We start from the raw sequence: 22,923 nt of genomic DNA, 5'->3' as shown, positions 1-22,923 counted from the left end.
TACTTTTAACGGAGACTGTACATACCTTTTCTTTTCCGCAGGCTTTCTAGGGGGCATGAGGTCGGCGCCGATAGTCAAGCGAGATGTTGTCAACTCTCTTTGATGAATATAAACGCTGTTAAAGTAGTTAGCTTGTTTTTTCCGGGCATCACGCGTCTGATATTTGCTCCTATAGCGCCCGTTGTGCAGCATGTGCTACTATTTAGTTTTTTGCTGCCTTCAGTCAGCGCCTGAACTCTGTAGTGCTTTAGCACAATGAAAATGAACGTGTAACCCTGTTTTTATAACATGCACATGTTGAACCCTTTTTCTGGAAACATGCACCAACTAGCCACCTGTTGGAGACGGAGGGGTCCTGGAGTTGACTGACTCGTTCAGCCCCGCAGGTCCCAGCTCCGAAGAACGATGTCGAACTCCGATATGGAGGAAACTGTACATAAGGTTTATTGTACATATTTACAGACGAGATGGGAGTGTGGTGGTTACAAAACAACACCCCATTAAATGCCCTTCGTATTCCCGAGATCTCTGACTAGGGAATAAAGTTCGGAAAACGTTCTCCAGTCAGGTGGACAGTAGTGGGCGCTGGCGGTACCACCCACGTCAAGGGGCGGTGCTGAACTCTCCCGCAGCTCGGTCGATGGGAAAGGGGAAAGCCAGCAGACCTCGAACACTGTCGTGTCGAATTGGCAGGTGCAGCACCTCCGTGGGAAAGGAAGGCCACGCCGTTTCCCAGCCGGTGGACAGGGGGAAAGACACGTCATCGAAGGCTGTCGTGTCGATTGAGCACTGTGTTGAGATCGGTGCCCCCTGGGAAAGTAAGTGCGCTGCGTTTCCCAGCAGGTGAATGAGGGGCCTTGTACGCCCCCGCCTGATGTCCGAAACGCAGGACCTCAGTCAATGTAGCAGTCGCCTTTCAAGTAAAATCAACAGCGTGACCTTTCACGGCGTCACTCCGTCCGGCGACCCGTGGGCAGACTTGGCCACCTGACGCCGCCGTCGCCGCTGTTCCCCGCCGCACCTTTGTTGCATGACTCACGTCTTACTGGAATTCCTCCCAGGCCTGTGTTCGCCGATCTTAACATACCCAACAAGTATCACTAAGGTAATAAGAGTTGAGAAGCTAGCTGCACAAGACTTCATTTTCGAAGAATGCCTGACATGCAGTGCGAAAAGAAACGACTGAACGCACGAATGAGCTGAAAACTGGAAAGCGTTAAGTTTAGTACGCATATGTCGATCAAATGATATGTCGCCAGTAGGATTATGCAAGCAGTAGAATGTTCTGCAGTCTTGCGCACTGTTTTCCAGAGAAATTCGCAACTACACGCCTACCAGGTGGACTTCACCACATAATGCATGCACCCTTGTAGGGTAGATTCACCGCATGGCAGCAGTGTCGTGAGGAAAGTGGGCACGTCAGAATGACAAGACCATGACTCATTTTATCACCAGGAAATGTTAAGCAAATCAGTGTACTACGTGGTATCTTATTTCATGATTGCCCCGACAAAAGGGGGAAGGGGCACTGCTCGGCTTCTTGCGAACTTCTGGCCTGCATGACAGGCTGTGACTTCAACGAACGCTGACTTTCCCTGTGACTTCAATTTTCTGTTACCCTCCTTTCTCTTTCTTTTTATTCCCTCACCCCCTTCCCCCCGTGTAGGGTAGCAAACCGATTATTCTTTGGTTAACCTCCCTGCCTTTCCTCTTCTACCTCCTTCTCCTACGCATTTCGCACTGCCCTCCACCCGCGCACTGTACTTTCGTGGCCGTTTTCTAGGTACAGTCTTTGTCAAAAGTAACCACGGTGGTGCTGGTGGCAACAATGGCTGGTGCTGTGCCAATAGCGGTGCTACTTCACAATGAGCAGAGCACAGAAGGCTACATGGCTGCATTTCAACTTCTAAAAGACACTCATCCTTTCTGCTTCGGATGTCAGGCCGTAAGTAGGAAAAACAATAACACTGCCTTTAATTTGTGCATTGCAGAAGCTAAGAAAATATGCCTTCATGTTTCCTTCCCCATTACTTCATCACCATAAAATGTGGTTGTCTGCCAAGCATTGCAAGAGGTTGTAGGTCAGTGTTAGAGATGGAATTCTAGGCTGCCATATTGTTCACGAAAGCACCCCATAATGAAAAATGTAAGAGCGATATTTCAACACTGTGCTAGACAAAACCCATAATTTCGCCATATGCACTCAGTGAGGGTGCAGTTACGGCTCAAGTTTGAATGAAGAATAGAGGGGAACAGAATGTTGCAGTTTACTAACATGTCTGCGGCACGAAAGGGAATGATATCAGTTCCTGTAAAATTGCAATGGTCATACAAACATGCGAACAGCCATTTCTCTAAAGGTAAAAAAATTGTTGTACAGACTAGAAAGAAAGCATACGTAACTTTTTGGGCCTACAGTATAAAAGCAAAAATGCTGAAATGTTCACATTACTGGCTACTTGCGTTCTTCAGAGCACACTCAATTCTCTCCATATTAAAATTCCTTATGACGGTTACCTTGCACTTATTGATTAGCTATTCCGTATTGATTCTATTCCGTACCTGTGGTTAGAGGCTTTCATGCTTCAGCGTTTCTGAATCAAATATTCCGTCTCCTCAGAGAGCTTGGCAGTAAGCAGTCTACCATCCTACCTTCTACTTCTACTGAACACTACGTAATGATAGATGTGAGACTATCGTCCAATGCCTGAACATTAAGGTCGTCGCCCTTGGTTACAGCCGAATATCTGTTCTGCAGTGAGACCTTTACTTTCCCTCTTACCGCTAACGCGTTAATGGGCTTCCGTCTCACTGTTTTTTCCCATCCCTTCAAGCATAGGCTCAATCGAGACCTTACCATCCTGTGGCCGCTACAACGCACCTTTCTGAGAACTTCCACATCCTGCACGATACCAGGATGAGCGCACAGTATGAAGTCTATTTCATTTCAGAAGGAATATGATCCATAAATTATTCCTCTCTGCAAACTCTACTCATAACTCCCCCCCTGCTGTTCCTAGAGCCTATACCATAGTCGCCTACTGCCTGGTCTCCTTTCCTACCTTGGCATTGAAGTCAGCTATCAGTACACTGCAGTGTGTTTTTATTTCGTTCTCTGCAGATTCCTCGTTTTCATAGCAGCTTTCAGTGATCTGGTCATCATGGCTAAATGCGGGTGCATACGTTTGTACCACCTTCAGTTAGCACTTAAGGTTATTTACGATAGCTGCCACCCTCTTGTTAATAATATAAATTCCTTTATGTTGCCAGCTATATTCTGACTGATAAGGAACTCCACACCTAGTTCTGCTATCTCCACTAATCCACGATAGCATAGTATGTGCCCTCTTTTAGGACTGTATATGCCTTATCTGTCCTAACCTCGCTATGCCCCACGACATCTCATTTAATGCCTGCTAGTTCCTCAAAAAGCTTTGCAAGACTAGCCTCACTGGATAAGGCTAGAGTTAACAGTCACCAGGTTCAGTTTCCAGCGGCGGTCTGTCCAGAGCAAGAGATTCTTGGCACCCTCTGTTGTGTCACAGGCCTGGCTGCTGCCTTGGTCAGTTGCTGAGCTGCCGCTGGAGACAGGGTTAACTAGTGTATTAATACAGGAGGTTTTGACCAAGTACTACACCAGGGCGGCCAAATCCTGCTCTGGTGAGGAAGTGCACTGTCGGTTCTGGTCACCGATATCGGACCTAACCCCAGGCCTGGTTATGCAGTTCCATCGACAAGCAGATTGGGTTATTTCTACTTAACAGCAAGCTAGCCATGGCATCCATGCCATGGCTACTGACCTTTTTCTTTATTTTTTTTTTGGTTTCAACGAAAAGTCCAACCCCTACTAGTAAGCCAGGGTTCAGAGTATGCATACGCTGTCACTTCTGCATAGTGATATTATTTGAACTGCTTTAAACTGCGGCAGAATTTTCTTGTAGGTGATCCTCATTACAACAGTCCTCTGAAAGCAGCGGATATCCGCCAGGATTCACACTATGTGCAAATGTTTGGCAACAGATGATGTAAAGTCAGATTTCTAGAAGAAAGCTAGCCACAATATTGTTAATCAAAAAACAAAGATCCAAGGATGAATCCTTGCAGGTCACGTGAAGAACAAACACTAAAAGCTATCAATTGTTCTTGGCTTGATAGGCGTGCTGAAATCGGCTATTGTTCTCGCTGCAGGCACCACACGTATTTATGACAGACAACTCCAGTGCAGAGAAGGCTGCACTGCAGGAAACATGGCCTACAGCCAGGCAGCTTCTGTGCCATTTTCATGTGGCCCAGGCAGAGTGGCGCTGGCTGACAGCTGCCCACAACCATGTTGGCAAGGACCAGAGACGGCAACTAATGTCAACATTCCAGGAGCAAGTTTTGTCCAAATGTAGTTCTTTTTTAAAGAGGGGGACTGTGCGAAATTACAGGCACAGCGTAAATGTGCATATGTGTATGTGAAAGGCACTGGCACATTTCTCACTAAAGGATTCCAAACTCCAACTACAGGTCATGTATGCTGACACAGAAGAGAAGCTGGAAGCTGCGAAAGCCAGGCTTGGGTCTGAATCCCACCAGGGCTACGTAGAACGGGTGAAGGCATTCCTCAAAAGGGAAGAGGAGTGGGTGGTCCTTTTTCGTGCAAACATCACCACACGGGGGCACAACAAAAATAATTTCTCTGAGGCCACCATCCATATCCTAAAAGACATCGTGCTCAGCAGAGCAGAGGCCTTCAACGCCGTTGCACTAGTGGATGCAGTGGCCGTGGTGTGGGAGAGATACTTCGGGAGCCGCATCCTCCGCCATGCTAACAGCCGTGTTGCCAGTCATCACCTGGCTTACAAATGGCTCCTTTCCCGGATGCCATCAGGAGCTGCTGACACCATACGACTAACAGGACACAACCTCTATGCAGTGCCCAGTGCCACACACCAAGACACAATATATGAAGTGTCAGCAGATTTTGGAATGTGCAGCTGCGCAGCAGGAAAACAAGGTGCTTTTTGCAAGCACCAGGCGCTTGTCCATGAAACTTTTGGGGGATTGTTTCCCAATGCTCCGCCCCTGAACACAGGAGACCGGCATCAATTGGGCAAGCTGGCCTTAGGCAACAAGTGCCCCCCTCTGGATTTATTTATGCCCTTCCTGGAAGGAGAGCAGCCTCAAGAAGAGCCCGACCAGGCAAGCTGCAGTTACGAAAACCCACAGGCTTGTGAAGCAAGCCACATGCAAGACAACTGCCAGCCCTCCACATCAAGACAGCTGCCACCTACTGCGCAAGACTGTGATCAACCCCAGCTTGCCCAGGTGCATATTCCCTGTAAATTTCCTTCTCATCCTAAATCCTTCTTTCCTCAGCAATGCCAGTGCAGGTAAAGACAACGAACATTTTTTCTGGTTGATCTTTGCAAACTTGTAGAAAAGACACTTTTTAGAGTTCATGCTGAAAGTAACACTAGTGTAGAAATACAAATTCTAGAATTCTGTGCGATACATATTACCTTGCCGATGTTAGTTGCACATTCAAGTCTGCAGCTTTCCATTTAGATGAAAGGCTATACCAGGCAAGAATGAATAAATGAGCCACAGTTTTGTCTGTAAATGCTGGGAACATTTGCAACGGACCTATATATCAAGAGTGTTAAACTCAGATTGTTCCACTGACCAGGTCTTTACCGCATATGCATGAAGAGGTATGCCTTGCTACAGTGAAGTTTCATGTCCAGCAAATGAATATTCTGATTCAGCTCAGAGCTTACTGCAAAGATAGCAATAGGGTGCCACGGTCATAATTGGCTACTTGTAACAATTTCAGACAAGTTTAGTTTAGTTTATGAGGATTTAATGTCCCGAATCAACTCAGGCTATGAGGGACGTCATAGTGAAGGGCTCCGGAAATTTCGACCACCTGGGGTTCTTTAATGTGCACTGACATCGCACAGCACACGGGCTTCTTAGAATTTCGCCTCCATCGAAATTTGACTGCCGCAGCTGGAATTGAACCAACGTCTTTCGGGTCAGCAGCCAAACACCATAACCATTGAGCCACCGCGGCGGCTAATTTCAAAGAAGTGTGCATGCAAATAATGAGAATGCTAATATATAAAAAGAAAGAAAACCAACATGGCAATCCTCAGCTGCTGTAGCCCAGCCTGCAACTAGAACTTCCATCACAGGGTAGATGATAGCTACAGAGCTTTGAACATTCGAAACGCTCAAAGTGGACAGAATCTAGTCATTCAGTTCCACAACCTTTCATGCAGGAAAGAGAAGATGTGCACCGGAGCTTGGAGTCCCAGCTGCGCCGCCTGCATGCCATGAATGAGCACAACCCTGCATATCTAGAAATCCTGCGGTGTCTTGGGCATGAGCTGGACCGCGTGGCCAATGGAAATGACGCAGCTGGGCTTATGCTTGCCTTCAAGGCAACTGCAGCAGCACGGAGGCACCGGGGACGTCAAATCCGGGTGCAGCCTACAAGTATTGCGAGACGCCGGCCGGGGTTGACAAGGGGCTCCAAAAGGGTGCCAGCTGGATGCCCACCAGGTCAACCCTGTTCCAAGAGGCCAAAAAAAAGGCCCCACTCCCTTCGGAGTAATGTGCTAGAAAATGTCCGAAGTGCAAAATTGCACTGAGGACATTTCTCGAGAAGATCAAATGCAGCATGTCTATTCTTGATAACACACTTGATTTTGAGGGGCGTGTCATGTACCGCACGCAACACTGTGCACTTGCTTGTGATGTCAGGTTTGTGCTGCGAGCTGGACACGCATGCATTTTAAGAAGGAATTTTGCACCACACGATTGATGCTCATCAATAATTCAGTAAAAGTACGGTGCATAGTGCCCCTGACAGTGGCCTTATCCTGAAGTCTTCCTATTCCAAAATCTGATGTGAGTTCTCATGTGTGCTGTTCTCATAATTCTTGATTTTTTGGTTTGGTATGGTTTATTAGGGTTTAAAGTCCCAAAGCGACTCGGGCTATGAGGGACGCCGTAGTGAAATTCCGACCACCTGGGGGTTCTTTAACGTGCACTGACATCGCATCTCGGGCCTGTAGAATTTCATCTCCATCCAAAATTCGGCCACCGCGGCCAGGATCGCACCCGCGTCTTTTAGGTCAGCAGCCGAGCGCCATAACCACGGAGCCACCGCGGTGGGGCCTTGATTTTTTGATCGTCTTTTAACAGTCCGGCAGACTGCTGCAAACTGCACTGTTTGGTCATAGCTATGCTCTTTTCTGCTTGAAAAGAGTAGCATAGCTCTCTAACACTCCAAAGGTGACCACAGCTCTGAGTCTGCAATTCTGCTGGGTGTTCTTGTGCAAGTTTGTCTTTCCTTGGCATTTTTCCTGACTCTATGGTGCCCTCCAATGCATCACAGGCTTTTGTACACTGCAACATATCTTTGGTTTTTTGCACTGCTTTGCCAGTTTCTTTTTAAAGACACACGCTGTTTTCAAGATCCTTAAGACAGCCTTCAGCGACCACCTCTCTGATTTAACCACTTCCCCGCTGGCCATGACACAATCAAGCAGCAGGTCTTCCGTTAGAGTGCTGAAGTTGCACTGGTTAACTTGCAACCTTGCAGCTGCCTTACTACTGTAAAGTTTTACTGCCCATCGCATGGCCAAGTTTTGTTGAACACTGTAAGGTGAACTTTGCTTTGAGGCTTTCTTCTACATTTTGTGCATTGCCTCAGCTTTAAGCCTGCTCGGAAACACAAACACGGCTATTTGCCCTTCAAGTGGGATCTATGACAGCTGCACGGCTCAATATCATATGTACAATCGAAGCCACTGTTACCACATTTTCCTGTAGTTGACAGATTGAGAGGATTTGGCTGTGTAACTACGATTGCTTTTGCGTAAAATGTTTACTTGGTGTTTCTTGTGCACTTGCTAAATGGCAGAGGTGCTGCCTCACTAAGTGTAGGAGCAGTGTGCATAAACAACTCTCCAAAACTGCTAATTCCTCCATATGGTTTCATCGAGGGGTCTCACTAAGAGTAGTTTTGTATCTTATGAGCAATGATGTTAGTCAACTGTGTGTGGCATTTGCTGATGACTTTAAAAAGCTGTTTTGAAATGTTCGATCACTATCTGTCCGGATTATTCTGGAATTTCTACAATGCGTTCTGGGCGTTCTGGCGAATTTCTGGGCGTTCTACAATGTTTCACCTAATTCAGATGCTTTTGAAGTAGCTGTGAAATAATTTGTGATTGGAGTTAGTCAAGGTCATTCCAAGAAACATAAAAAGTTATCATGAAAGCATCTCACTGTGGGAAGCCAGCACTTATTTATTTTGTTCACTGTTCACTGTTGTCTTCAATTCCACCATTCCATGTGAGCATATTAAAAAGTGTCCCGGACTTAATTTAAACACTCTTGTCTCATCTTATGATGACACCTGCGCAACACATGAATCACATACCTATGAAATCATCAAATACAAAAAAAAAAAAAACGTGCCACCGTCTCCGCTTAAAAGGAGTGCCTAACGTAGGGCCGACATGACGACCGCAAATTCACCACAGTGCTCTCAAACGGCCGGCGTGGCTACTTGTTACAGATTGCACAAAACAGCCCACTGATCTCGGAATCAAGTTTCACAATCCCGAGCCTCTCGCTTAGTGAACACACAAACCGATTGTTCAGAGCGGTTGCTGTTGTGAACAGCGCGTCACAATAAAGGGTGCGGTCGCAAAACGAAAGCATGTTTTCACACTATAAGGTCCGTTACAGCTACTTCGTTAAACTGCATGTAATAAATGCGCTTCCACTTGGCCAGCCTTCACAAAACAAGTTTGTAAACAAGTTCCATGTACACCATTTGACAACGCTAGTCCCCAAGGCTGGAGGGTGTTTCGCGATCGCAAGTGCTCTGTGAAATGTTTATGCAGTAAACTTTCGCAGCCGTGACTTCACATAACTGCTTGCTGTAACTCAGCCAACATTATGCCCCGGCTTTCGCAACAGTGCCACTGTGGTCCCTAAAAATACTTGCAACCCTAGTATCACCTCGAACGGCAAGCAACCGAGCAAATGTTCCAATATTACACACTACTAGCTAATTGACAAACTGCAAGAAAAGGCGTACCCAGCATCCAACAGCACTGCTTGCATAGATCCTTGGCATCACATATTTAGAACGGCATTTGTTTGCAAACCAATGTCTTCTGGCAGGCTGGCTGGTGCACTTTGTTCATTTTTAAACTGTGCAAAACAACGAGGACCGAATAAGGTAAGGAGGACATACGCCCACAGCGCAGAAAAAACTCTGGTCCACTTGTCACCACCGAGCTCAAAAAACGCCATCTTTGCAAACAAATAAACATAGTGACGTCACTTCCGGCGACTGTAGCGCTACCTAGCGTTCGTGAACTGTCGTGGAAGTTTTGGTTTCGCTTCACGCGGGACTAGGAGGTATGTCGTGTCTGGTCGTGTGTTTGTGTGTATGCGCGCGTGCGTGCGTGATCACGTGATAAAACGAAGGACGAAGACAAGTCGCAGCTTTCTTTTACAACCTCTGTGTCGCGATCGTCGACGTTCAACTTTTTTTTTTCTCAAGCAGCTCTGCGCATTGTTAGCTACCTCATCGGCAAAGTGCGTGTCTTGGCAGCACGAGCTCCGGCGGTGGAAAGATACCAAAATTTCCACCTTTTGCTGGTCGCATAAGCAACAATATAAATCCGATGTGGACTACGACACGCTGTTCTGAGCGAGCTCAAAATCAAGGGAAACTACACCTGCGGGTGCCTGTGCTGTGCAGACCTGCCTGCAAATGTCGTACTTAGATTTGTTTTCCAGGGCTTTCCATGGGGCATGAGGTCGGTGAAGATAGTTAATGAAGTGATGTTGTCAACTCTCTCTGATGATTTGAAACACTGTACAACGTATTTTAAATTACTTTCTTTTTCTAGGCATCACACAGCTGAAATGTTCGCTTCTCGCGCCCGTTGTGCAGCACGTACTGCTACTGATTTGCCTGAACTCTGTGGTGCTTTCATGCACTGGAAAAGAACGTGTAACTCTGTACTTATGATTAGTATATGTTGAGTGTGGAAAGTGAGTTGAGAAAGCAAGCTGCACAGGACCCATCCATATTCAAAGACCAGGAAGCCTGTCAGGCATGAGAAACGAAATGACTGAGCACACGAATAGCAGATAATGAGAGCATTAAATTTCGTTCAGTATGCATATGTCGCTCAAATGATATGTCGCCAGCAGAACCATGTAGGTAGTGGAATATTTTGCAGCCTTGCGCAGCCTTCTGCAGGAAAATTTGCGACTATGTATACACGCCTGCCAAATGGACATCACCACATAACAGCAATGTCAGGATGGTCATTTGGGCCCTTCCTGAACCCATCTCGCTCTTCCAAAGGGCTCCTCAACTTTCAGGGGCCCTCCTAGGGTGCAAGAAATATTTTATTGTTATTCCTTTTTATGGATAAAGTTTACTCCTTCCTTCCTCTTTTAGGGTGATTTACCACATGATAGCAGTGCCGTGAGGAAAATGGGCGCGCTGGATAGACAAGACGATGACTATTTCACATTATAACCAGGAAACGTTACCAAGAATCAGTAAATTAATGCACTAGCTGCCATCTTATTTACTGGTTTTGACATATTAAGTATAGCTGTGCATGAACTTTTCTTGAACAAATTTGCTAACCTGCTTGAGTTCCTCTTGAGGTTGTGGAGTGCAGCATGTATCTTTGCGTATTAGTGTCACCCATACATCATGTTCACGACATTCAGGGATGGAAGAAATGTTGCACTAGTATAACCCTTGTATATGAACTTCATAAGTTATAAAAGAGCACTTGGCTGATTGAAAATGCTTGCAATCATATGCACGCATAACCACACTGCCACAATTCTTCAGAAAATTGTTACGTATCATGCATGGAGGTGCACTTCCCAAACCTTATTCACTCCCGAATTCCAATATGTGCTCAGGGCAATAAACTGAAAAGAATGAGGTATACAAATTACTGGGGAGTACCTCGGCAACCTCTAGTTTGCTAATGACATTACCTTGTTGAGTAACTTTGGAGACTTGCGGCAAATATTTGAGGAGCTCATGAGGCACTGCAGACAGATAGGTTTGAAAATTACAACATGTATAAAGTAACTGTACTAAAGGTAAGGTAGTGGCTGGTAAATAATTTCCTCAAAAGTGGGAAAACACTCGAAGCAGCCCTTGTGTGCAATTACATGGCCAAGTATTCATTGGGGACACGAATAATGAAGGATTAGATAATAAATAAGAATAAGCTAAAGCATATCTGGTAGATATTCCGACATGATGAACAGTAGCTTGTTAATATCAGAAAATACCATTCTGTCAGAGCTCACTTAAGAAGTGCAGACTTCAAAATAAACAAAGTATCTGGAATTGAAACTGTGAATACTGGAACAAGTGGTGGGAAAAAGATCAATAAATGTAATTTTAACAGCTTGCAAGGGTGGAAGAGCGGGCTAGTTGGTAGTTCATCTTGAGGAAAAACACAGCGCACTCTTAAGACACGGACAAAGAAAGGCAAGACGATACAGCGCTGACTTCAACTGATTATTTTATTGTGGAGCAACATATATATATACGTTGGAAAAGTGGGCGGGAAGACATGAGTAACATCTGCTGTGTTTGCACGCGACCGAAAGATAACAAACTGCAATTGAAAATAACATGAGGGCAAGAGTGACCCTTGGAGGGAACAAAAAATGAAAACTAGACAAGATAAAGAGACAAGTGGAGGGGCGATTAAACGGATCACGCTTAAAAGGATGACGCTTAGAAGGATGACGCTTAGAAGGATGACGCAAGCAGGCAGTACAAGAGACAAAAAACACTAGGAGATGACAAGGGAACAAAATGCACTAAAAGGCCAAAAAGACCATTAAAAAATTTTAAAAAATTTTAAAAAAGACCATTAAAAACTTGGGTGTTCACTGTTTAAAATGTCCCTCCGGTTCCTGCGAGCCTTTCCTTCATGACTGCTCGGTCATCGCGAGAAACGCGCATCAATCCACACGCGAAATTATAGAAGCCGCCCACATTCTAAAGCTAGGTGAAGATTGTGTTAGCACACCCTCGATAGCGCTAACGAAACGTGAGTTAGATTATTTGAGCCAGGCATAGAGCAATTTTAATCTGTAGGATTCCGAAATTCGTCTTTTAGCCTCTTTTACCTTTTGGACAAGGTTGTTATCTGTCTTCTGCTTTTAACGTCCCTTTTGGTTCTTTTATCGGTTTTAAAAATTTTTTAATGGTCTTTTTGGCCTTTTAGTGCATTTTGTTCCCTTGTCATCTCCTAGTGTTTTTTGTCTCTTGTACTGCCTGCTTGCGTCATCCTTCTAAGCGTCATCCTTCTAAGCGTCATCCTTTTAAGCGTGATCCGTTTAATCGCCCCTCCACTTGTCTCTTTATCTTGTCTAGTTTTCATTTTTTGTTCCCTCCAAGGGTCACTCTTGCCCTCATGTTATTTTCAATTGCAGTTTGTTATCTTTCGGTCGCGTGCAAACACAGCAGATGTTACTCATGTCTTCCCGCCCACTTTTCCAACGTATATATATATGTTGCTCCACAATAAAATAATCAGTTGAAGTCAGCGCTGTATCGTCTTGCCTTTCTTTGTCCGTGTCTTAAGAGTGCGCTGTGTTTTTCCTCAAGATAATTTTAACAGGTAGGGAAAAAGAAACCTAGATCAGTGGTCATATATTAAACTTAAGGAAAAGAAGTGGAGTAGGGCACATCATGCAATGTGTACAACAGATAACCAGCTTCCAGTTTGAGCCACAGAATGTATATCAAGAAAGGGAGAATATAGTAACAGCCAGCAGAGGTTAGCTACAGCCATGATATAAGGGAATTCACACAAGACAGGGGTAACTGGAGAACACTGGGAGAGTGGGTTTAATCCAGCTGGAGATGATCACACATCCATTACAGACCAAGCACAGTCATGAGCAACCCAGTGCCCCTTATCATTTCAGATAACGTTACTAAGAGCAATGTAGTAAAACCTCGTTGATGCGTTTTTTTTTTTCTAATTACGGGGAAAACTCTATTATCCGGGAAAACGCATGATCCAAACCGCCTAATTCTGAGATATATACCTGTTGAATAAGGTAAAAAACATGTACTGACAATTTCACTTTATAAAAATGTCGATTGCCATTTCTTGGCACAAGAGCTGAAAAGACCCTATTCCAGTGCTCGCTGAGTTCAGTCCGCGTTCGTGCTGTCTTTAACACAGAAGGAAATTCTCAACACATCAGCTCCGTCGTCGGCAATGACGAAAGTAACCAAAATCTGTTCCGTGTCATTGTTGTATGCTTCTCCCGTTTGCACCTAAGTACCGTGGGGAAGCCACCCGATTGTCGAAGTGTTTTTGCTTTTTAAGCTGCGTTTCCCAGACCCGGAAAAAACTTCTCCTTGCCCTTATGCACCGCGATGAAACTTCAGCGCTTCTGCTCTTCACATCACGCACTCGCAGGAAAGGCCATCGCGAATGCTAATGCGTCGTTTTTATTTTTTTGTTTTGTTTTTGATGGTGGTGCTTCGCCTCATAGCAAGTAGGCACTGCAAAGACGTCACCACTCCGCAAAAAAAAAATGTTTGCACATGTGCGGTTGGTCAATATACGAATTATACGACCACAAATTGTCGAAATTCTAAACGTAGTAGCCAGGAAATCGAGTTTTCCTGGAATGTATACATTTGTAAATAATAATAATAATAATGTGTTTAAGAAAAATAGTGTAACTCAATGGGACATTTTAATGTCTGCGATTTTCTTCCTTTCCTTTATTGATGTCCATTTTTACAAAATGGAGGAGGCCAAGGTAAAAGCTGCGACAGTGCAGCTTGAGAGGCCCTCGACCCCCTTTACACGTGGCAGCGCGGAGAAGCACAACACGCAAAACATAACATACACAGGTAACCTGTGTACGAACCCAGAAACCGTATAAACCATGAATGTATCAACGAGGTTTTGCGGTTAATGTCAACAGCACTGACCTAGGCTTGCTTATACACTGAGGGCATTTTCTCGCGTGCATCAATTTTATGGATAGGAAGGCCAAGGTAGTACGCAATACTCCTTTGAGACTTCAGCTGTGTATTTAAAAGAAAGCAATTTGTGAAGACATAGTGCTGTAACTGCAATGAAAATTCAGAAATATTTACGGTTCTGGCCATATTCAAAGGACTCAGTGCAGCAAATGGATAGAAGATTGAAAAAGGTGCAATTAATCTGGTGCTTAGCGTGATGCTGTAAATCTAAACTGTGTCTCTAAAAGAAAGGGCTGTTGCTGACAATGTACAACTGAGCTGATGGAAGAAAATGCACGTTTTGATATGAGGAGCTGTGCTACAGACATCTTTTTATCATATATTATTGCATATAGGCTTTCAAAAGCTGATAACGTAAACAAAATCAGTTAATTACACTAACAACTGGCAAGGTTATGAGCACACAAATAATGAAACTAACACCAGGGGAGAAGAAAGCAGAAGTTGGAACATTACATTAACATTCAGTACCCCACAGATTTGCGTACCTCATTCTTTTCATTCTATTGCTCTTAACACGTACTGAAATGCTGCAGTGATTAAGATTTAAGAGGTACGTGTCTCCCTACGTGATTAGTATTTTAGTTTTCTAAAGCAAGAATGGGTAGACTGAGATCAAGTACAAAAAGGTGGCCTCTCCTACACCAATGCTGTATTGTGTGCAGGAGATAAGAGAGAGAGAGAAATACTTAAACAGGTTAAATCAAGGCCTTATACGTGCTCTAAGAGCCAACTGGGCAACTTGGCCGCCAAGGCCAGCCATGCCGACCAGCAGGAAGGAGGGGCTTGGGGCGGTGCAGAGAACGGATGGACATCTCCTTTTCACTTGTGCTTAGAAGCTTGACACAAGAGAGGTGATACAAGGAACATAAGACTTCAACAACTGAGCATTTATTCCACACATAGTGAAATTTAAGGAACCAATGAAGAAACGATCTTTTGAAACTGCTGCAAAACAGTTTGGACCTGAGTTTGGTCATGGCCATTCTAAGAAGCACAAGTAGGAAGTTATCAGCTTATTATGAAAGCACCTCATTGTTGGAAGCCAGCACATTTTTTGCTCAATCTGAAATGCACCATCCCATGTAAGCATACTAAAAATATATGCCTGCACAATAAAGTATGCATCTTTGTTCCTTCTTAAGGTATGACGCCACACTTGAAGGAAAAATGTTTTTGATGGGAAAATATTTATTTTGGTATTTTCCAATATTACGCATCCCAGGTCACTGTCATTAGCACGTAATCAGCTTAAAAAAACTTTTTAAATATGACTTACTCTGAAACGTGCTAAATTTTCCTCTCATGTCAACAGAGATAACTCGTAAAGTAAGTAATGTACAGTCTGCATCACCCTCATGTCGAGCACTAAACCAGTGGCCAGCAGGCAATAAAAATTCATACTCGACAGCAACCCATGATACCTGGCCAAAGCTGTAGTGCCCACATTGCTTGTGGGTCTGCGAGGCTCAACTGACATGGAATCATTTCCTCTATAATCTAGCAGGTACGACGAGGTGTCACTTTATTTGCAGAGAAGTGTGCCGGCTGAGCGCTCTACACAAGGGTGAGGCAGGCTGTACATAATGATTTGGCACTAATGAAGGTCTACCTGTTAGATGAGAAGTGAACTACAATAGTCTGTGATGGATATGCAGGCAATCATTAGAACAACTGAAAAAAAGCATACATGAAAAACTGCCTTTCTGCAAGCATGGATAATTTATCATGGCGCCTGACCAGCACACCGATCACATGCCTATGGAATTACGAAATACACAAAAGATAAACTAGCATCCTCTCTGCTTAAAGGTTGTGCCTAGCGTCGGGCCGGCATCCCCGACTGCCCACTCGGCACGGTGTTCCTATTACCCCTCACTTTGAGAAATGAAATAGCGGTTTGGCAATCCAAATGGCAATTTCCTCACGGGCGTCCCAGAACCCTCCTCGCAGCGCCGCCTCTCCTCCTCCGCTCTTTTCTCCCTTCTCCTCTTTTTTTCTTTCACGGCTGTTGCGCTCTTCGGTCTATTCCTCCGGCGAGTCTGCCTCCGCGCACCGCCGCCGCCAATCTGCGCGTCTTCTGAACCGCGGCCTGGTCAGCGCGCCTCTCAATGTGCTGACGCATGAACACGTAGGCGGTGGTGGAAACGTTTATTGCCAATGATGTAAATCGTAGGGGGCGCCTGGTTTGCCGCAAAAGTTTGCATGATTACGAGAATTGGTCTGGGTATCGGGCATGCAGCAGTATTGGGTATTGAGCAGTCCGGGTTTGTAGTTGTCGCCAATGTGCAGCCTGCGTTATGGTGAGGGACGGAGCGGGGGGTGCGTATTCCCTTCTTTTGTCTCGGTAATACGAGAGAATATCACGGAAGGAGACCAGGTAGTGCGCGGGCCGCGGGCGAACGGACCGTCGTGTGAATCGCCCTTTAACGCCATTTTAAGTACGTGCGCAGTCGCCTTCTTTGCGCGAGGAACGTGCCGGCCACACAAATGGCTCGAAGGGCAACGCGAAAATCGCGAGCCGGCCGCCCTAGAAGCTCGCCAGGAGCAGAACAGCTGTGAAAGACAATACGAGCAGAATCGCTTTATTAAGGCGAAAGCCTTTAATGCCTCATACTGTCGTGAGCAGGGAATGCACTACCTGGTCTCCTTCCGTGATATTCTCTCGTATTACCGAGACAAAAGAAGGGAATACGCACCCCCGCTCCGTCCCTAACCATAGCGCAGGCTGCACATAGGCGACAACTACAAACCCGGACTGCTCAATACCCAATACTGCTGCATGCCCGATACCCAGACCAATGCTCGTAATCATGCAAACTTTTGCGGCAAACCAGGCGCCCCCTACGATTTACATCATTGGCAATAAACGTTTCCACCACCACCTACGTGTTCATGCGTCAGCACATTGAGAGGCGCGCTGACCAGGTCCAGAAGACGCGCAGATTGGCGGCGGCGGTGCGCGGAGGCAGACTCGCCGGAGGAATAGACCGAAGAGCGCAACAGCCGTGAAAGAAAAAAAGAGGAGAAGGGAGAAAAGAGCGGAGGAGGAGAGGCGGCGCTGCGAGGAGGGATCTGGGACGCCCGTGAGGAAATTGCCGCGAGACCGACGATGCGTTTTCCAGCGTAGAACAGCGGCACGGCGCGGCTTGCATAGCTCCTTGGAATCTACGCACTTTAAGCATTCGGAGCCAAGTATCCACGATCCAACGAGGCGGCTTGCATAAAACTGCGTAAAACCGCTCGCGTGAAACTGCAACCCGCACGTAGGGTCCCTACCGCACGCATACGCAAGGCGCCATTTTTTTTATGACGGCGGAAGTTGCGTGAGGTCACGTGATAGCACTCCTGGGCGTCGTCTGCTCGAATGCGTGTACAGGCTATGTTTTGGCAATACGCGTCCGGGACCCCTGTAAGGCGGCCTGGCATCTTGTGACCAGAGCTCGTTGTGTCCTGGAGCGTAGAGCACCGTGTAGGGCAGCCTCCCAGTCCTCTCGAGTGGGGTGGGGTTGGAAAGCAGGCGCGCGCCCTTTGAACAGTGAAAGAAACCCCGAGAAGGCCTAACCTTGTGTGTGTTGCTGCCCTCTCCACCTCGCTCGCAGGCGCGGCGCCAAAGGAATCACGTGCGAGCGCCGTCGATTATTCGAGGAAGGTTTGAGCAAATTCTGCTCATTGACGACGGAGAGGACGTAGCCTTGAGCATGCTGAGTTATGCCCTCTACCTTCGAGACGCGCGCCGGCGGCGGCGCATCGCAAGCATCTGGAAGGTTCTCGAAACTGGTCTCCGCGCCTGACCAATGGGGACGCGCGCCCAGCGCGAGAAAGAGAAGGAAACTGTACAGCTGATACTGTATCTGCGCGCCTGCCTCGGCGCGAAGAACGGACGTGGAGCGCGCAAACATATGAAGGGCGTTGACTGCTGTATGACAGCCCGAACCGCCGTTCAAGGTTCAGAGAAACGCGCCCGCTCGACTGCCGGGTCAACACCGCTCACCCAGCCACAGACCAACCAGGCAGCGTGCACCAGCTCGCGGGACGGCTCTGTCATGACCCTCCGGTCGTCGGACTGTCGCAGTGCCCGGTGAACAAATTGTATTGTGTTTGTTTGCCTCTCTCTTCTGCTAGTGCACTTTAGGTGCGATATTTCTTTTGTACTGTAGTCTCTCTCGACTGTTACTTTGCACGAGTTGCATCGTATTGTTAATCACTTTGTTTTTATCACTTTTTTTTTCTCGTTAGAACTATGCACCAACTGGCCCTGTTCTCTACCCTACGAAATCGTCTGTAGCGAAATTCCAGAGGCCCGTGTACTGTGCGATGTCAGTGCACGTTAAAGAACCCCAGGTGGTAGAAATTATCCGGAGCCCTTCACTACGGCGTCCCTCATAGCCTGAGTTGCTTGGGACGTTAAACCCCAATAAACCTAAATCAAACCTCTGTATCGTCTCTTTGCTGTATAAAGTTCGTTTTGTTTATGGACCTTTGGCTCCGGCCCATTCTCTGGCTTGCGACCGGCGAAAGCCGGGCACCAAACGACCGTCACTTAGTTGGTGGGCTAAGCTTGCCAGCTGAATCCAGAGTATCTCCATTGTGACCGAGACCGCTACCCCCACACGCTCTAAGGGTGTCTGGGAACGCACGCCATAAGTGCGCAAAAAAGGTGACTTCCGCGTATGCGTAGATGGCCCTGAGGAGATCATACGGGCCACTGCGCAGACTTAGTTTGGGCCTGGCTCGTGCTGTGCTAAAACTGCATAATTTAACTCGATTCTCCTCTTTTTACACATCGATGTTCTTTTAAAACATGGTTATCAGGAAAGGCTAACGATGGTGCGGGGTGGCGTGTCGTTTTTGGGTGTATGAGTCACACCAACGAAAAATAAAAAGCCGAATTATACACCGAGAAATACGTTATATCCCATGTAGCACGCGAGATTTTCAAGATGATTACTGTAGAGATAAAAGGGATTTTCGACCAAAATAGACGCTTTCGAGATATCTTTTACTGTCATGATTCAATCTGTTCCAGCGATACGCTTAAAAGAGGACTTTAGAAGAAGGGTCCTATCTCTGCCCTCTCAAAGATGTCTTAAAGGCGATTGAAGTTTTGGCATCTTATTTTGGCGGGCTTTTTGGCCTCTGTATGGACACGGGGCAGATGGATGGTTCTATGTGGGCCTATTTTAAAGGTGTGTTCACACTTGGACATTCGGCGGCTAGAGCGAGCGGAATCCGCCGCCGCTGCAGAGATTCCGCCGAAATACCCAGCGGAAAGCCCGACAAACATGGCGGCGCCCTTCGATTCAACCACGCCCGCCTTTGTTTTATTGCCGGTCGCGATTTTACTGCCTTTTTCAGCGCGGCCTTTCGCTTCGTCTCCTTTCGCCCATAAGAAAACGTAAACTGATAAATTTACTTTTTTATTTAGAGTGACGATCGATTTGTCGACCACGGCCGCCTTGATCACGCGCGCGCGGCGGGGTGTGTCGACAACAGTGGTTCCCCTCGTGACCACCAGATGGCACCACTAGGCAAAACATCGAACGGTCTAACGTCCGCCAAAATAGCTGCGGAGGGCTGGCTGCGGTTAGCGTACTTAAGCGTGCATATGGTCATAGCACGTAGACAGCATCGATTAACCTCTTGCCACATAAGTGTACGCCGTGAGCAGACGACGAACAGCGACATGGTGGCCGGGAAGTGTGAACGAGGCAGCATTTTGGCGGCGGCGGATTTCTCTCGCCCTCGCCGCCGAATGCCCAAGTGTGAACGCGATAGGCGAAAGAAGCTTTAGCGGCAAAGCACCCCATTTTGTAGGGCTTGTGCGCGGTGTTGAAGACAGGTTCCATTGCTGCCCTCTTTAAGACAGATAATAGACGACAGACATTTCTGCAGAAAGGCGCATCTAATTCTGGCGGGCTGTTCCGGCTGCGTGTTTTTCTGTTACCTGTCTCGACGCTGGCAGGCGGTGGCGGCCCCGCCCACCACTTTGTGTCTCACACGGTGCACGCGTGAAGCGGCGCGCGCGCGCTCTTCAGATTCCTGCACCAAGCCTGATTCATATGATGTGAAGGTTCCTCATCGTGGTCCTAACTTTGGGGCACCTGTGTTCGCATGTAGCCCTCAGCGGATCCCTCGTCGCTCGTCCAGCTTCTTCGCAGGGGCGGCCATTGGTTAAGCCTTCGTGCACTCGCCCTGCATTTCGCGCCACCGCTATGCGTGAGTACACTGTGGACCTCCCATCGTCGCCCGATACTCGTCCTGCAGCAGTCTTCGCGCTAACCTTTACGTGCCTGCAGCCCTATCCGCGTTGCTGCCTCTTCCTCGTTGCACGGTGGTTATCGCGCGTTATTCCCTTTCCCGCCACCGCTGCGCGGTGATATCCAACGGATGCTCTGCCGTTGTTCGACCTCCCCGCCGTGCAGCGACCATCGAGCGCGCACATCTCTTCGCACCATCACTGTGTACTGGTTCCTCGGCGATCTTAAGTCCCCTGCTTGCGCGGCGTTTCCACTGTGTTGCGTCCGCGCGCCTCTGAGTGTATACCATTTACCAGTGCTTCTGTCCGACCTCGGGGAACTGTGGCCACCTCTACGTGCGCTTCGTCGCTCACATCTCCCTTCCCTGGAGCTGTTGCAGCTGCAGCGTCTCACATGGGCTAAGGTTTTCATCGTGCTCAGCGAAGTTGGTGGCGGCGAGTGGTTGGTCGTGCTTCCTGGATTGGCCGCAGCGACTGTGGTATAATGTCTCCGACAGCTGGTGTCGCTGCAGCAGATGAGGTGGCCAGACAAGTGGTGTGGGCCTCGAGGCTTCTCTGCTCTTGTGGTGGGTGTCATATGAGCTTACCTGCCACCGCAAGTCCCGCCGCCCGTTGTCAATTGCCTGTACCAGCTGGGGTGCGCGGCGCTAAGTGTGCCACTCGACCAATCTCTCCCGTACGTCCTTGATTAGAACTAGGAAACCACATTCCCTCTTACTCGCTCCGCGTTCCCCTCTGCCTCTGTGTTTTTCCAATCCACCCATAACAATCCCGGTCTGCATTCTCGAATTCTGAGCAGTGCTCGCTTCAACGGACAGTCGTTATGCCCCAGTATTGTCACAGAACCCGTCCTATCTTGTTCGCATGCATGGGTGCGGCTTGATTCGCTTCCTTTATGAAGTTAGAGTGTAGAGAATGTGCTTTCGCTCTTGCTTTTCCACGACACGTTTCCGAGTTCTGCTGATGCAGCATCTACAGGCTTCAGTGTAAAGATTGTATTCCTGCTTTTCTGATATTTAATTTTCTTAGCTCAGTATCTGCTGGCGAGTTGTTTGCGTCGGGGCTGCTCACTGTCTTCTCACTTGACCGTTCCACTGTTACCTTGACGACGACTTACCGTTCATGATGATGGTTTTGACGATTGTGCCTTGTTTTGCATGTCACTTTTTGTAACCTACCCCAGCGCAATGTAGGACCATGAATCACTAAATGGAAAATAAGGCCACTCAGTCACCGTGCTTATGTTGTCTTCTAGCCTTCGAAGGCTAGAAGACTACATAGGCACGGTGAAGCAATATCCGTACATGCGAAGAATACGCGCTCATATTTATACTGGACTGCAGTTGTATTAAAAGCACCATTACTTTTTTTCTCAGAGTCGAAGCCGCCGTGTGCACGCCAAGCAGAGGGCGCATTCAACATCGGAGTCAAAACAGTATCGATGCGTTTCCTTGCGCGCGTTAGGCTTAAGTGGTTTGTTTTTTAATTGCGGCGCATTGGTCAATAACTTGGTGGCTTATAGAAACTACTTCGCGATGAGAGAGCAATTGATGTGCCACGCAATCTGTGCGAGGAGGCGGGAAAGTTCACAATCTGCTTGTGCCTCATTATTTATTTTAAATTGGTTTAGGCCACTAGAGATGCGGTCAGGGCCATTTTTATTTTTTCTTGGTCTGCTCACCATCTCGTTAATGTTTCGAGACATAACAAGCGCATGTCACCGCGACTAAGTAAAGCAGCACGTCTCAGAAGATTTTGAATGGGTCCTTAGCTGCTTGTGTCGTAATGCTTTTTTTTGCACCAGATACTAGTGATATGACTCATTCCAAGTATGCTCTTTTTTCTACGCTATCCCACCTTTCAACCTGTTTATGTGCTGCTTGAGCAGTTTGTTTTTGATAAGATGTAATAAAGAGCGTTGTTTTGATATTTTTCTGTTGATTTACGGATAATACCAGCTGTCGACGCCAGCACCAAGCTTGCAGCGTGCAGCAGGGGTATTGTACGGTGCACACTGCAAGCCTGATACCTCTTTTTCTGAACAAAACGCGCAAAATTCGTGGGAACGGAATGGGGGCTACAAATCGTATTGCAAACATTTTCTAAACTACCTGCATTAGTATAGAAAACATCTTCCTGTCGCTAACTTTACACGCTTTTTTTTATGAAGTTTAGAAAAGGTATTCATAGGCTACGCTTAGAAGTTTCTTGACTACGCCTAGAAGACGGATTCATAGACGTTTTTTGACCCGAACATTAGCCGAGCTATACGACTGAGGATCCATAGCGCACAAAATTGAAGGGACACAACACAATTTTGTGTGCTACGGATCCTCATGTTGACTACCCACTAGCCCGAACCCTGACCCTTCTACAGACAGTTGCGCAAATCAGAGAAAATCGAAGAAAAATTCTCTCGGCTTAACCGCGCGTTTGTTCGGGCTCAGATTTCGCACAGAGGTTGCATTTAGTGGTCAGTTTTGTTTTATACTACATTTAGGTGGGGTACTTGCCTGATTCGAGCAGAATTATTTGGAAATCCCCATCGTCTGTGGCGACGAAGAACCAAAATCGAAAG

At 47.0% G+C, this 22,923-nt stretch overlaps 1 protein-coding gene and 1 long non-coding RNA gene across 2 annotated transcripts; one reads left to right on the top strand and one right to left on the bottom strand.

Annotated features, from left to right (window-relative positions):
* Window positions 1-2,251: 2,251 nt before the first annotated feature.
* On the bottom strand, window positions 2,252-6,668 carry LOC149366396 (uncharacterized). Its single transcript, XR_016283815.1, has 2 exons — window positions 6,285-6,668; window positions 2,252-3,581 (listed from the first exon to the last, which is right to left on the bottom strand). It is a non-coding gene; the product is annotated as an uncharacterized LOC149366396 (long non-coding RNA).
* Window positions 4,167-6,638, top strand: LOC149366397 (uncharacterized). The gene is made up of 3 exons (XM_089550514.1): window positions 4,167-4,377; window positions 4,510-5,310; window positions 6,267-6,638. Exons 1-3 carry the CDS (start codon window positions 4,204-4,206, stop codon window positions 6,636-6,638), a joined length of 1,347 nt encoding a protein of 448 aa, XP_089406640.1. The 5' UTR covers window positions 4,167-4,203.
* Window positions 6,669-22,923: the final 16,255 nt, after the last annotated feature.

The sequence above is a fragment of the Amblyomma mixtum genome, chromosome 1 (genome assembly GCF_055824585.1).
Source record: "Amblyomma mixtum isolate Tamu chromosome 1, ASM5582458v1, whole genome shotgun sequence".
NCBI lineage: Eukaryota > Metazoa > Arthropoda > Arachnida > Ixodida > Ixodidae > Amblyomma > Amblyomma mixtum.
Note: the sequence above shows the minus strand (reverse complement) of the source record. Positions and strands in the feature narration are given on the sequence as shown.